General features: G+C 37.6%; 2 protein-coding genes across 9 annotated transcripts in view; one reads left to right on the forward strand and one right to left on the reverse strand.

Annotated features, from left to right (window-relative positions):
* Positions 1–8,188, forward strand: part of DCP2 (decapping mRNA 2) — a 29,991-nt gene extending 21,803 nt beyond the window's left edge. For 2 of the 6 annotated variants that reach the window (XM_048849776.2, XM_075128608.1), the window contains exons 10-11: positions 686–737; positions 1,633–8,188. In XM_048849776.2, coding sequence (XP_048705733.1) covers positions 686–737; positions 1,633–1,799 — 219 coding nt within the window. In that variant the 3' untranslated portion in view covers positions 1,800–8,188. The remainder of the gene's footprint in view (positions 1–685; positions 738–1,632) is intronic. The other 4 variants (XM_048849777.2, XM_048849775.2, XR_012668490.1 and 1 more) reach the window with 3 other exon arrangements.
* Positions 8,189–8,295: 107 nt separating this feature from the next.
* The window catches only part of MCC (MCC regulator of Wnt signaling pathway), a 356,867-nt gene continuing 350,722 nt past the window's right edge, over positions 8,296–14,440 (reverse strand). For all 3 annotated transcript variants that reach the window (XM_048849771.2, XM_048849772.2, XM_048849773.2), the window contains one exon: positions 8,296–14,157. In XM_048849771.2, coding sequence (XP_048705728.1) covers positions 13,977–14,157 — 181 coding nt within the window. In that variant the 3' untranslated portion in view covers positions 8,296–13,976. The remainder of the gene's footprint in view (positions 14,158–14,440) is intronic.

Consider the following 14,440-nt stretch of genomic DNA (forward strand, 5'->3'; position numbering starts at 1 on the left):
TCTTTACAACCATTAGGCTAGAAAAACTTTTTTTTAAATGAAAACTGAGATTCGGAAACACAATTGTGCGTCAAGGGCTGATTTTTTTTTCATCAATTTTCATGGAATCTGTGGGGCACTGCTTCATTCACTACAGGGGTACAGCGTAGATCGAATTGCAGTTAGCACTTACTCTTGGAGTGTGCATTCCTCACAATATGTCCTTAATGCACCTCAATCTGCCCCTTTTTCTTTAAGCAAATAAGCATTTCCATTAATAAAGTTTCCCATTTCAAATATTGGTGCGATACCTATGCTGTGAGAGTAAGTAAATAGCTTGTCTTCAGCTCTCAGCAGGCTGCAATAGCAAATACTTACAGGAAAAGAAGCTTGTTAGATTGCTTAAAAAAGAGAGTTGGCATGTGTGAACTGCCTATTTCACACTTTCAAAAGATTTATAGGAGTATGCTCGCTAGAGAATTCTTTATAGCAGTATCACAGAATTCACTTTTTAAAGCTAGATCGATAATAAACTAGCTGCTTTGATTTAAAACAAATATTTAATGCCTAATTAAAGAATTGTTGTCATTGCTGAGTGAACTTACCAGTCTGGTATTAATTAGCAGTTACATTTATTTCCTTGAGTACTGTTAAAATTAAGGCATGTATTTTGTAGAGTATAATATGTGCTCACTTTCTTAATCAGAAATGTGAAAAAAAACTTAATCCAAGAAGACTTCAGGATAACTTTGAAACAGGCAAGTATATTAATTTTCATTTTGTATGTGAACACATTAATTTGAAACAATTTTTGAGACTGCATCCACTTACTACAGTACGTGCCGAAAAAGGAAACCTTTTATTAAATGAAGGTTTAAGATCCCTTTCCTTAGTTGTGAAATCTGTAGGATGGTGGAATATACAGTTGCTCATAGTTCACCATTGATGGAGAAAGTAAAGCACTGTATATCTGGGCTGAGCCTCGGGGAGGCATGCCATGGTGGTGACTATTTGAATAGATCACTGAAAAGGCTTTTCATGGTAGTATAGGAGCTGGGGTATCTGATGGTGCAAGGACTTCTGAAATTACCACCACCTGACTTAAGGCCCCCACGGGGCTCTCCAGCCCCTTCTCCAGATCTCCACTTCGGAAGGGGACTGTGTCCAAGCAGTTTGTCACCGTAACTCGGGGTAGTCAATAGGCAGACTGCGAGCCAAATCCAGATCACCTGAAACTTTTGAATGGACTGTAAACTCTTTTTATTTACTTGTTTTCTCTGGAGTCTGGACCTTGACTATACCTTGACCAAGAAATTTGGACCTTGGCAAAAAATTATTGCCCTAACCTGGGCTTTGCAGAAGAGAATTAATCATTTGGGTAAAAACTGCTGTTTATGTAACTCCTACAAAACTTGTTTGGACCAGTAGGTGGCCAATAAAGCTAAGGAATTCCTTGCTACACTTTTTGTTTGAAATGATGACCAAACTGATAAAATTGCCAGTGTGAATAAATGCTAATTGAGCATAAATTTAATGTTCAGCTTTTTAAACCTAAATAGTAGCATATTTTCAATGACCTCTTCATTGATCAATACAGTTGAAAGTTAAGTGGTAGAACATATTTTTTTCTTTTTTTCTTTTTCTTTTTTTAAGCAGATGCAGCAGCGTATGATGTGTGTTTCTCCATTGAAGACCTGCTGGAACATACAGAGGCATACTCTGTAGCATGTAATGGTCATTACAAAATCACTTTCTCATCAAGAGCTTTCTTGAGCTTCAAGTTTGACCATGATGCCATAATGAAAAGTTTTGACCTCTGACAGCAAACCTGTTATGGATGAACAAAAATCAAAGACTGATCTTTTGCAGTTGAGTGGGTTTCTAATCCAGCCTTACTCCTTCTCAGGTGTTTTTATTTTTTTTATTTTTAAAGCAATGCAGGGACTGAATGATGATTGGAAAGGGTCCATTCTCTTTGCAGTATGGAAGTGGCATAGTGAAGTGTCGCACTTTAAATGCAGTTCCGCCTTTATCCACAAAAATACCTTTCCAGTGTTTGGTTCACTAGTTCCTGCTGTTGCATGAGAGGGCATTTTTTTTTTTTTTAAACTTTGAAATATTTTAGTGTTGGCTGTATACTAACACACTAAACTTTGAACCTGCTCTGATATAAAGTTGTTGGAACACTCAGTCTTTATTTTCTGGTACTTTGCAGTAGTATAGCAATTAAATTAATTCTCAGAGGACACCCATCTTCTCTATCCCAGCAATGTTGAAATCTTGGCGCATCTGTGCTTAAAAAAAATTATGAATTTCAAGTCTACTAGTTTGACCTCATCTTTGCAGTTCTCTCTCTTCTTCTCTCCGGTTGTCTGCCGATGTTCTCTCCTCTCTCTCATGCTCAAACTCATTTCAGAATGACTTGCAGTCAGTAGAATTTAAAACTAAATCCATGGGGTCCCATTCTGCCCTGACTTGCACCTTTTCCTCGACTGTCTTCGGTGGGGATACGCTTGCTGAACAGAACTTGGCCTTTCACACTTACTTGTTTCTGTTCTTCCTTTATGTCCATTAGAACTGTTCTCCACTAGGACAAAATGGGTACAAGCCTTCTTTCACTTGCAGCTGCTTTTAAGATGTTGAAAGGAAAAGTTAAATTTTGTGGCGAGGGGATTCTTATACATACTAAACATTTGTAGTTGCTGAATGTAAATAAGCCTCTGCAGGTCCTGCTGAGAGAAGGGGAGGATTGAGGTAGATGTGTGGATGACTAGAGAACGTCATGTGCCACCTAATGGCTTAATCAAGTTTGCAACAACTGTTCTAAGTGTCCATTATTGTGTTCTATACTATTGTCCTTGGAGGTGTCTAGTGTCATGTGTGTTCGTTCTCTCTCTCCAATAGTATAGCATTTGATATTGCACTTGCATCTCAGTATCTGAAAACTGTAACTAAAAATGAATGAGGCTACAGCCTTTTAATAATAAGTATATTGAAGATGTGAAAAAATTAGCAGTAGGAATGCAAATGATACTAAGTGGGGGAAAAAAATCACTAGTCATACATTCTTGCATCATGATTCACTTGAGAGAGTTTTGAATATACATTTCAAAAGCATTTTATTGGGGACTGGGGGCAAATGAAGCTCCTCACTTGTCTCAGCAGCCAGTACCTATATTTTTCTCTCTTGTTCTTCTTTTTTTTTTAAAGTGGATGGTTCTCTAAAATTAAGGTAGGTGGCTGTGATGTGTAATTTGGAGGACTGAATGACTAAATTGTCTATCAGTGGCTGTTCCAAGGCTTTGTACATTTTCTAACCACAGAAGATATGTCACCCACAGACACCCTTTTATATCTTTGGTGTGGTATCCACTAAACACAATCCCTGTCTTCTTGCAAATACCCTATAATATCTATTATCTTATATTTGCCCTCAATAAATAGCGTGTTAGCTTATTTTTATCTTCTAATCTTTTCATCCCTTTGGGCTAGGGAATCTAGTAATTTTCAGTTGTTAAAACATTTCCCATTAGCCAGGAAAGCTGGACTCCTGTATCAGTTAACAGGAGAAATAGATTCCAGTTTTTCCATTTGGATAAGAAAGTCTTACAACAGGTCAGTTTACTTTTAGAATAGTTTTTCTTCAGTTGTTGAAGTGACTCTTTTGCTTCACCCTGGTGTGGTGGTGGCAGTGGGTTGACAGCCAGAAATAATGTTCAGAGGTTGCTTAAATCAGTAAGGCCCAGATCCTCAAAGTTATTCGGGTTGCCTAACTTCCAGTAATGTCAGTGGGAGTTAGGTGTCTAATACCTTTTGAAGATCTGTGCCTAAATGCATATGTCCTGTTATTTAATTGAGAGGGCTGAATAGTAAAGTTGCGGGGGGGCAGGAGGGATGAATTTGTCAATTTACCTATTCAGATCCAAATGAAAACCAAAGCTTTGTTCAGTCCTCTTAGTGTAAGTAGTTGATTTCCCAGCAATAAGTGTCTAGCTCCTAAGGAATCAGAAGTTAGCACTCTGACCTCCAGGCTGCTAATGCCAGTGAGTTTAATGAGACTCTCAACGCATGATTAAAAAATCAAGCTTTGGAAATTTTTATTTCTGATAGGTAGGTTGACTTTTCAGATATGTTCCTTTTATGATTCTTCACTTAATGCACCATGGATTAATAAGGGGAAGATTTATAGAGCTGTGTGAATTTTAAACTTGAAACTTCCACTTGATGACAGTTTGGGATGTGAAATGGCTCATAGCAATATGAGAAAAATGTGCATAAATGGGATATGCCTTACTGGGATCACTAAGTGTAGATTTTTTTTTTTTAAAGCAAAAGTTTTCATTAATTACAAAAATACCTGGCTTCCTCACTGACAAATCCCAAACAAAGGCTGCAGAAAACAGGCCTGATTTTATGAAATCTAGCATCAGTGTGAGAGTTATAAATAAATTTGATAAATATGCAATAACTTCTATTTCTTTGTGTACAAGGTACTGTTTCAGAAATATGAATTCAGAATGTTCATATTTGTATTGACATAGTTTCCTTCCTTCTTGAGGTCTCAAACAGCTTATTAAATGTGTTTGTATATGACCTGCATTTGGGTTTCAGGGTGCCCTGCACTGTGAACGTTTCAGATTGTTTACTCTTACTAGTTTTGTATGTCTTTTTTATGTGTTTCATGTTCAAAATGTTAAATGAATCATTTTATACTTGTATTCCAAAGTGTAGGAGTACACCTTACAGGAATGTTTGTAAAAGAGTGAAGAAATAGCAAATGGATGATTGAGTTTCATTCAGTGGATTTTTTTTGTTTTGTTTTTGTGTGTGGGTGGGCATTTGGAGCGGCAAGATTATCTAGTGAAATTGGTTGTGAATGGATTTCGGAGATCTAAGCGCTTGTTGGTGTGAAGATGCTTGAAAAGTAAGCATGTCAGTCTACTGTGCTTGGAATAAAACAAGTTGCAACACTCACCTGCAGTTGGTAATCAAATTGTGACTCACTCATCTGTAACCTTGAAGTTAAGACACTTATGAAATTATGAGGAAGAATGTTTAATGGACAAAAAGCTCAATGCAGGTACTGGAAATTCTGGAATTAGTTCACATAGGTTTTTAATTTTTGGAGGATTTTGAGACTATAGACTAATTTTAGCATGTTCTGTAACTTGGTAGTCTTTAAAAATTTCCATTTTTCAATACACGTGTGGTATTGAATCCTGCACAGAGTTTGAGGTATGGAGATAGAGGTATGGAGGGGGAAAAATATTTTATCTTATTTCACAATTAAAAGCTTCCCTTTCTGTATGTTTCGTTTGTAGTAAGTCTCTCTCTCTCTCTCTCTCTCTCTCACAAAATTACAGGTTTACATACTGTGCTCTGATCGTAGTTTACTTTGGAGATCTACAAAAACAACGTTTGCTGTGTTTATACTCGGTTTGTTTAAAATGCTGCATGTAATGTTAAGGCAAACTGTGTAGTCTGGCTATTCCTAACATGTTTCCAATCAGTCATTTTAATATGAAAAGTGCATTTTCTTCTGTGATCACTGATTTTGAAGTGTTTTTTTTTCCAGTGTGATTTGCCCTCCTCTCCCCAGCCCCCACTGCCCTCATCTCTGGCTGGCCTGAATCAAGCTCTATATCCGTGTTGGAACTTGAGGTGTTACTGTTGGGCCATATGGCCAGCTTTATAGTGTTAGCTCAGTGAGCTTTTCTTTTTTTAGCTACTTGATTTCAAATCGTGATTTAACAAATCATACTGACTACTTCAGTCTAGGAGCTAGAATGTCTTGAGTTATTCCAGTGTCTTTTTTCTCTGGGCTAACCCCAAGGTGCACTAATCTTGTAAAACTACATTTACTGGAATTTATTCTAATCTATATTGGGAAGCCAAAACTTTTGGAAAAGTGTGCTTGTGGGATAGCGTAAATCTCCTTTATAGACTTAAGTAGTTTGCAGTTTAAACATAGGCACAAGATGTTGTTTTTAGTTTTGTTGATATAGGTTTCAAACTGCTTTTGAAATTATGCTAGACCAATGATTTTTTTTTTTTCAACCTTTTTTATTTGTGGTCCCTAAAAAATTTTGAATGGAGGAAATCTTAGATATAGTCTGTGGACACCAAGGGGGCTGCAGACCGCAGGTTGAAAACCACTCCCCTGGACTGAATTTGAGTCCACTTCAGCATTTTAGTGTTGCAGCAACCAAAATATTTAAGATGTGGAGTTTTATACATGAAATTAATTCACCCATAATAGAAAGTGCACTGTGAAGGCTCTCTTGCAGCAAATGAGGCTTGGAAAGGTAAGCTCTGGTCATTTTTTTTTTTTTTAATGTTTGTAGCAATGTTCTTCAACAATGGAAAGAGCAAGAGTGGGCTAAAAGGTAGTATTTGCACTGTTTTTTATACTGTACATGAGCACTATAAGAAATGCAGTGTGTTCTTTGCTGAGTGTGCATTTCACTACTGTTCCAAGTAAGTTATAAGCCTTACTGTGAGGGTGTGACACTGCATATGTAGCAGTTCCTTCCTTCAGGATCATGCAAGAACAAATGTCTCAATTTTAAATGTTCTTCTACTGACCTAATGCTTGGGTTTAACTTTGCATTTTTACTTTAAAGTCACTGTAAACATTGACTTTCATGGTTTCTAATGTGACTCCAGTTTTAGGACAATCTGTAGGAAACATGAACCAAAATGATGGCATGTTCTGTATTACAGAAAGGCCTATGCTCCTGATAGTTTGCCAGCTAACACATACAGGATATTTGGGGAGGGAGCAGGATGGGATTTAAGGAGTTTTACTCAACTACTTGGGAAGGTATCTGTTCAAATGATTTCTGGGTGAATAGGAAGAAAAAACATACCATTTGGTAATTCTGCAGGAAAAAACCTTGTGTGTAGAAATAACTTGTTCATATTTAATTTAACAAAACTATACCATGAAATTGTTTAAAACATTCATACTGTATGAATTTTTTGTTCAAAAGGTGAATTATACAAAGAGGTGAAAACTAACTTAATTTGCTAGTCTTTAATATTACTATGAAGTTTGGATTGTATATCTTTTAATAAGATATAGAAATCATGTTCTAAATGTTGAGTGCTGCAAATTTTGTGATGAGAAATGCAACATTTTTCAAATGAGATGATGTACATAAAATGCTATAATTAAAACTTAATTTGATTTCCTGATTGTGACAAGAATGTGACTGAATCTTGTAAGCTCTCGAGGACATTTGGATAGAATTATTACAGTAGAAGGGGATCACCTTTTAGTCTCACCAGTTGAGAACAATCCTGTTACATAAGAAAACTACTAGATGAAATGGTATGCTAATAAATCCTAAAAGCTACTTGATTTCTAGAGAGCAAATATATTTGTCTTGTAACAGACAACCACACAATATCCAAAGAAAAATTATTCCATGCTGTACAAAAAATGTCTAAGTTCTGTGATTGTCTTGCAGAAACTTAAGCAATGACAGGGATTAGTTCTGGGATCGGGAAGTATTCTATTGTATAGGCCAGGTGTGAGTAGTACTTTAAGAATGTGGTCCATCTTCACTGACTTTAATTAGTATAATACTACAAATACATTTTATTTAAACACGCAAAGTTACAGGTTTTATTCAGTTTCTGTGAGCTAGTCCTGAAGAGCACTGTTCAACTCTTCAGATTTAGGTAAGATCTGTAACTGAACTAACAGATTACATGCATTTTTGAAGCATTGTGTACATTCACTGATCCAGAAATTGAAGCACTTTGTTTGTTAGACAATTTTAACATTTAGAGTCATTGGCTGTTTCTTTAAAGCATTTTTTTACTGTCAAAGTATTTGACTGTCTGGATAAAATTGTTACTGTAATAATGAAGTATGAACATAACTGTTGGTGGTTTGAAATTTCATGTCTGTGCTGCCTGGGGCAGCAGAATACTTATACTGCAGAATGTTTTGACATATATTGCCTTAAATGCCCATTAGTAGCACTGATTCTACATGTGCCACTTACAAGAGCATAAAAGTTTATAGCAAGCATTGCTAAAGTTAAAACTGACTGGAGCTGGATTCTGAACTTTATAAAGACCAATGTGAGCAGGATATAGGTTTGGAACATTAGATGAGAGGATTTACTGTCAAACCCCGATCCGCGCTTTTAAAGTATTTGTGAAATGGAGTGATTTGTCATTAAAAGAATCAAACGTGTGCAACTGTCTCCTTCCATTTAAAAATGTTTGCCTTTTAATGTATACTTTCATATTAAATTTGAAGAGGAGTTTTAAAGGAGAATGAGGTAGCTGCAGACTTAAAAGTAAGTTTTTAATACAGTCCTGGGAAGCTGTCCCAGCTTTTTTTTTTTAAAAGAATTCCAAAGTATGGGGGAATGGAAACATGGTAAAACTTCTGTTTTTCTACTAGAAAAACAGAACAACTCCACTTTAATCTTAGGACTGACATTTAAGGACATTAAGATTTTTTTTCACAGTGTTGTCAAAAGAGGTAGGTTCGTTTAGTCTGTACCACCTATCAACCATGTATTGAAGGCTTAAGTTTTTTAGAGTGTATGTAACTAGTTATGGGACTGAAGCTAACAAGTGAAACACATACTTTAGCATTAGAAATATTTATTCAGAATATAGGAACATTTGTAAAATAAAAAGTATTATAAATGTCTCTGTATAAATAAATGCTGTTTTTACAATTCTATATCAAATAAACAAAATAACTATTTTACAGCAGCTAAGGAACTAAAAAAGCAGAACACATTTAAAGCAAATCAATTAGGTGAAAAGTCTCTAAAATTACAACATATAGTACAATGTTCAGTGACATTTTTAAATGAAAAACTTCCCATATAAACAGTGGAATACTGAGATTAATGCAAACTTAGTCACATGTGCTTTGTAATAACTAACAATACATTCAAGCTGGTGTAAACCTTTTTAATTAGAAAAGTACTTTTTCAGAACAATATGAAATATAAAATTTCATGCACTATTTGACACTCAGACAATTTTTAAAAGTCATTAGAACAAGATACAAATTAATACACTGTTGCACTTGTCTGTTAAGAGACTGGAGGAGAATTGACTAGGTTCTTATAAATAGAACCTAACTCAGCTATTGAACTCAAATGAGTTGTTTTGTGGGAGTTGGGTTGCAGTGTCTACAGTTGATGTAAGTTACTTCTGAAGAAGTTAGAATGCACACTTGTCAGTTTAGATAGACTACATAATACTTCGAGCTGGTGTTTCAAACAGTTGTACACTATTAGTTTTTGGAATTTACTGTTTTAAGGTGGTCACTTTTGTAACTGGTACACTAGGGCTACGGCTACTTTTAACCTATTACAAGAAGCACTAAAACATATAACACACATTCTTGATTGGTGTTAAGCTATTTCACCACTATTTCCCATTGGTCCTATTCCCCACTCCCATTTCTAATATACTAACAAATTAAGCAGTACTTTGTAGGTACCCACATCTCCCTTTTAACCGTTGAAGACTCCATAGGAGAGGCTGTGACAAAGCAAATAGGGTCTTGCTCATCAACATCATGGAAGAAATGTTGGGTAGGTTACCTTTAATCACCTTGATATGATTATTTCCTGTAAACTTACACCTTTACAGCGTTCTTAAAATGTATTTGAAATAAAACAGATCTGCTAAAAACAAACTTAAAAGGTAGGTTAGAATTGGCACTATCACAAAATAATATGTAATAGAAAACTTGTACATCATTCCTCATCCCTTAGAAATCTGAGTAAGGTGCTGGCTCAATATTCCTGCCTAATGAAATCATCTATATACAGGACAGGTTCTGCTCAGCTCTATTTTGGATTGAGAAGGCAAAGCCTAGATTTGAAGTGATATAAAAACTTCTACTTAATTCAAAACAGTAAACCCTCTATTAAACAGAAACCCCTTTCACGCTTATTGAAGGAAAAAAACAACCTAAAATCCCTTGCTTTTCAACTTAGTAAGAGACACTATCAGCAATTGTTATATGTTGTACAGCTGTGAACATGCCTCCTAAAACTGATACTAGGAAAAACAATCCAGCAACGTGGGGTAGCCAAACCTATATGTGGAAGAATTTCAGCTGTCTCAGGTGCTTGTTCTAGATTTGTTATTGCTGAGTCTCCACAGTGATTTCCCACAGAATATTACATCAGGATCTGTCCTTGTCGGCTCAAGACTGTGGTCAACAACTTGGCTGCAGGAGCACAGGGGCCATTTCTATTTTAAGGCTAAAGCCACAGCCATGGGTTCTAGGGAGCCTACCCAATTCTGCAACACATTCCTGAAGGAGTTAAGCACATCACACCTCACCCTTGCCTTTTCTAATATATAAACAGGGCAGCATTTTCATTTAAACAACTTAAAACACTCCCTTGAGAGAGAACTAACCACCAGTGACAGATCTTAGTAACTTTGCTTAATGGAAGGCACTCAGATACCATGGTGAGGAGGTCAGGGATCTAATGCTGAACCCCAGTAGCAGGAATAAAGAGAACAGTAACTTGCTTTCTTCCCTCACACAAATTACAAAGGAACCAGGAACTGTGAACCATGTCACTGTGTCCCTTTTGTAGCCCTGAACCATATGCCTGTTGGTTTTGGTTTTTTTATCTATTTCAAAGTCAGCTCTCAGTGCTGGTCAAGTAGTGGGTGCCTCCTGCACAAATACATGTTTCCAGCATGGAGATTGCTTTAGCTTACTCAGAATTTTGTTAAACAAACTGGGTTAGCAAGGAGCCTAACTGGTGTTAGGTATATAATCCAAACTGCCCCAGCCCAAAGTTTTGGCTGCATATTATAAATGGGAAAGCAAATGCTTGGGGCATTTAGTACAAGCAAGCAGCTGCAGCCTTTACTTATCCAAAACTCCTGCTAAAGCTAATGTGAACTTTGCACCCATTATCTAGCCACTTACATCTAGACTTAAGCAGCAGTGTTCAAGTCAAGTCCTTAGGTCACAGTTAATGTAGGGCTGATCTCAAGGAGGTAACAAGGTTGATGACTTGAGTCCTTGAACCTGTGGGAACTGGCTTAGTGCATCTCTCATACTGTGTAGGGTTGTGCACACAGTCTTTTAGCACCAGAAAAGTTTTCCCAATGATAAACAGAGGCACGTAGTCTGATCCTGCTTCAACTAAAGGCCCATGACAAAACTCACTTATTTTAGTGAATGGGGTGCTGGACCCAAAATATAGAAACTACTTACACAGCTTTTTCTGCCTCATTTTAAAGACGGGTTCTTCCTTTCAAGCCCTCTTCATTCAGTCAGGAAAAATGTCCACTGTTGAGGACATTTGTGGGCAAAATAAAATTTTTTTTAACATGGATCTTGCCCCCCCCCAAAAAAAACTTTCTGCTGCAGTGAAGGACAGTTCTAGCTTAGCAAAACAATTCTATGGACAGAACTGCACTCAGACATTGGAAAATCAATATGAATATTGCTTAGAGGATGGGATTTGCAGTTCAAAGTGGGAGATTATACAGTTCTGTAGGTAAAGGGGAGTGGCCCCACCCAAACTAAAAGGTGGTACAGGTTGGCTTGGGCCTAACGTTTAAGCCTGACAGATCAGTCCTGAGAGGATCGAGTTGTTTTCAGACCCACACCCCTCCCAGCTCTCCTTCTGCCTCAGGGTTTGTTCAGGGAGGGCATCATGCACTGGTCTTAATATCCACTCCTCCCTGCTGCGCTGTATGTACTGTGGAGTGAGAATCTGCAGCTCCTCAGCACAGACACTCTACAATACATGCAGTGCAGCATGGTGGAGCACGCAGCCACTCCCACCCTAACCCCCTAAGGGGCCGCTTGCTTTCCCACCTGACCCAGACCCAACACATGTAGTTGGGTCCCTGTAGTTTCAAGTCAGGTAGCAGGGCTCTACGAGGTGGCCCTTCGTTTGTAAGTAATGCTGTCTTTTTCATTTATACTGGTGTACGCAGGAGACTGGGTTTGGCATTGTTGCAGCTTATGTTGTCTCAGATTTGCTACTCAACCTTCACTACTTTTAAGGAAAGAGAACAACAGTTGCCAAAAGGAAGGAGAGCATTAGAAACCAGCATTAAGAACCACTGCCATTTAAATCTCAGCTAAGGCTGTTTTTGACCTGCTCCCTAAAAAGCTGAAAGTAAATCCCCTCATTGTCCCTGCTTAACATCTAGAAGCAGCAAAGCATGATCCAGCCAGGAAGGCTAAAGGCTTAATCTAGCAAAGGGTTACTCAGCATAGAGAACCATAGCCACAGCTCTCTGGAAATACTTTTAAAGCTAAACAAGCCTTTAGAGAGAAATTCACATCAATCTAAACAGGTCTAGGAAACTCAAGACAAGTCCCAAAACACAACAAATTCCTGTGTGACAGGTGGGAATGACAGCAGACTTTTGTAAATCCATTTGCCAAGGAAAGCACCTCAAGCTTGACCAATAATAAACATACCAGCGCTGTAGTAATGACAAAAAAGTTAATTGACTCTAGGTTGATTAAACTGATAAGGGTGGGTTGTTTTATTTTAAGTGTTCAGATAATCTCTGTGACAGTGAAAACACAAAAGTCCTGTGAACAAGGCCCAAAGGAGCTGGGATGCATGCCATGTCTGAGACTACACCTTCTGCTTCCTAGAGGTGGCAACCTGATCTCTGTGCTTCACTCAGCCTCTACTAAAAACACCAGACTCATTCAGTCTTACCATGTGCTAGCTAGCATGGCATAAGAAACCAACTGGCTTGAACAGAGAAGTCCACCTACATTATAACAGTAACTTATTAAAATATAGCCTATAAATGTAATTTTACAACAGCCATCAGAAGGCTGTGTTCATATAACTTCTACTCACATAGTACTAAGAGCCAGCCATTTGCTCACTCATTTTGTATGTGTGTGTATCTATCTACATGTATACGCACATTCATGTGCATTTATTTTAATATTGAATAGGTACATTCCTTATAAAGAAGTACCTTTTTGTACTACATAGTAAGTGCAGAGAGAGTTTCTGCCTCTTGGTGACACACAGGTGTAATGGAACGTTATGCTGGTCTAATACTACTCTGCATCTGACAGAGGCTTCTCTGAGGAAAACCTTGTCTATAATGTATTTTAGAAAAATAAATCCAACTTTTTCTAAATTGACTGTCAGCACTACCCTAGAACATGAAGGACAAAAACTTCCTTGTAACTTCCTACCCAATCTCGGCCCACACCCCCTGCACTGTAAACAGAAAGCATGTGGCCACACAGAGCCTGTAAGGGCATAAGAAATAAAGCAGAACTGTAGACTTGCAGCAAGAGCTTTCTAGTTGCTGTGTTCAGGAATCCTACCTGGGTAAAACATCTCCGAATTAACAGGAGTTCTCCTCCTACATCTGTTGGACTGTGTGCGGTGTGGAGAACTGCAAGTTTGGTGCAGGGTACGAACCATGCTGTCATCTTGCACACCTCCCCTCACCAAATACACATATACAATAGCTGTAACAGCAAGTCTTACTGCAAGATTTCAGGACAAAGAAAACATGGTGGCTGGGAGATCTATCAAACTGGCTTACTCTGTGCCCAAACAAACATACAAAAGCATCTGAATGAGTGCTATTTTGGCCTTGTCTTGGGAGTAAATTAAAAGCAAGGGAATGCATCAAGATCAAAATGGAAGTGTGGAGGGACTCCCACCCATTAGGATGAAGATGGGAGATAATCCTGCATGTGTGTGTATGTACATAATTACATATACCATGAACATAACCTTGGTATGATGGGAAACTTTACCTTCAGACACTGTCCATTTCAAGCAGTCATCAATAAACAATCCTTTGCTTAAGCTTAAAATAGTCTCCCCAGTTCTCCTGGCTTGATTTGACAAAGCCACACAAGGCTGATCTATGCCTGTTATGTTTCAGATCCTTAATAGTGTTCACTACCTAAAATCAGTCAAAAAACCCCAACTTTTTAATGGCACTAATTGTCACATTATATATAGAGAATTTTAAAGCGAAGTTTCATTAGTGTGAGGTCTTGAGTTCTCCTCCTCCAGCAATGCTATTCTTTGTTTGAGCATCCTCACTTGAGTCTCATGCCTCTCAACCATGGCCATCATTTGTGACTCCAGTTTCTTCAATTTGTTTTGATGCTTCTTCTTTGCTTTTTCATAAGCTGCCACAAGGTTACTGTTAGAAACAGACAGCAATACAAGATCATTCAACAACGCTAGCTCAAGTTAAGCACCTAGAAACAGACACCCAAAATCAGTTGCCAAATTTTCGAAAGTGACCAAGGATTCCTCTCCCTAAAATTTAATATAAAACGAGTCTCACAAGTCAAGACCTTGTTTATTAAAAGTCTCAGCCATAAGAGAACTAATGTTCCTCCCACAAAATAAAAAATTATCAAATGAAAGGGTCAGAGGCCCAAATCATAGATCAGGGAGAAAAGGGTCTAACTAGTGAATGA

The sequence above is a fragment of the Caretta caretta genome, chromosome 5 (assembly GCF_965140235.1).
Source record: "Caretta caretta isolate rCarCar2 chromosome 5, rCarCar1.hap1, whole genome shotgun sequence".
NCBI classification, from domain to species: domain Eukaryota; kingdom Metazoa; phylum Chordata; order Testudines; family Cheloniidae; genus Caretta; species Caretta caretta.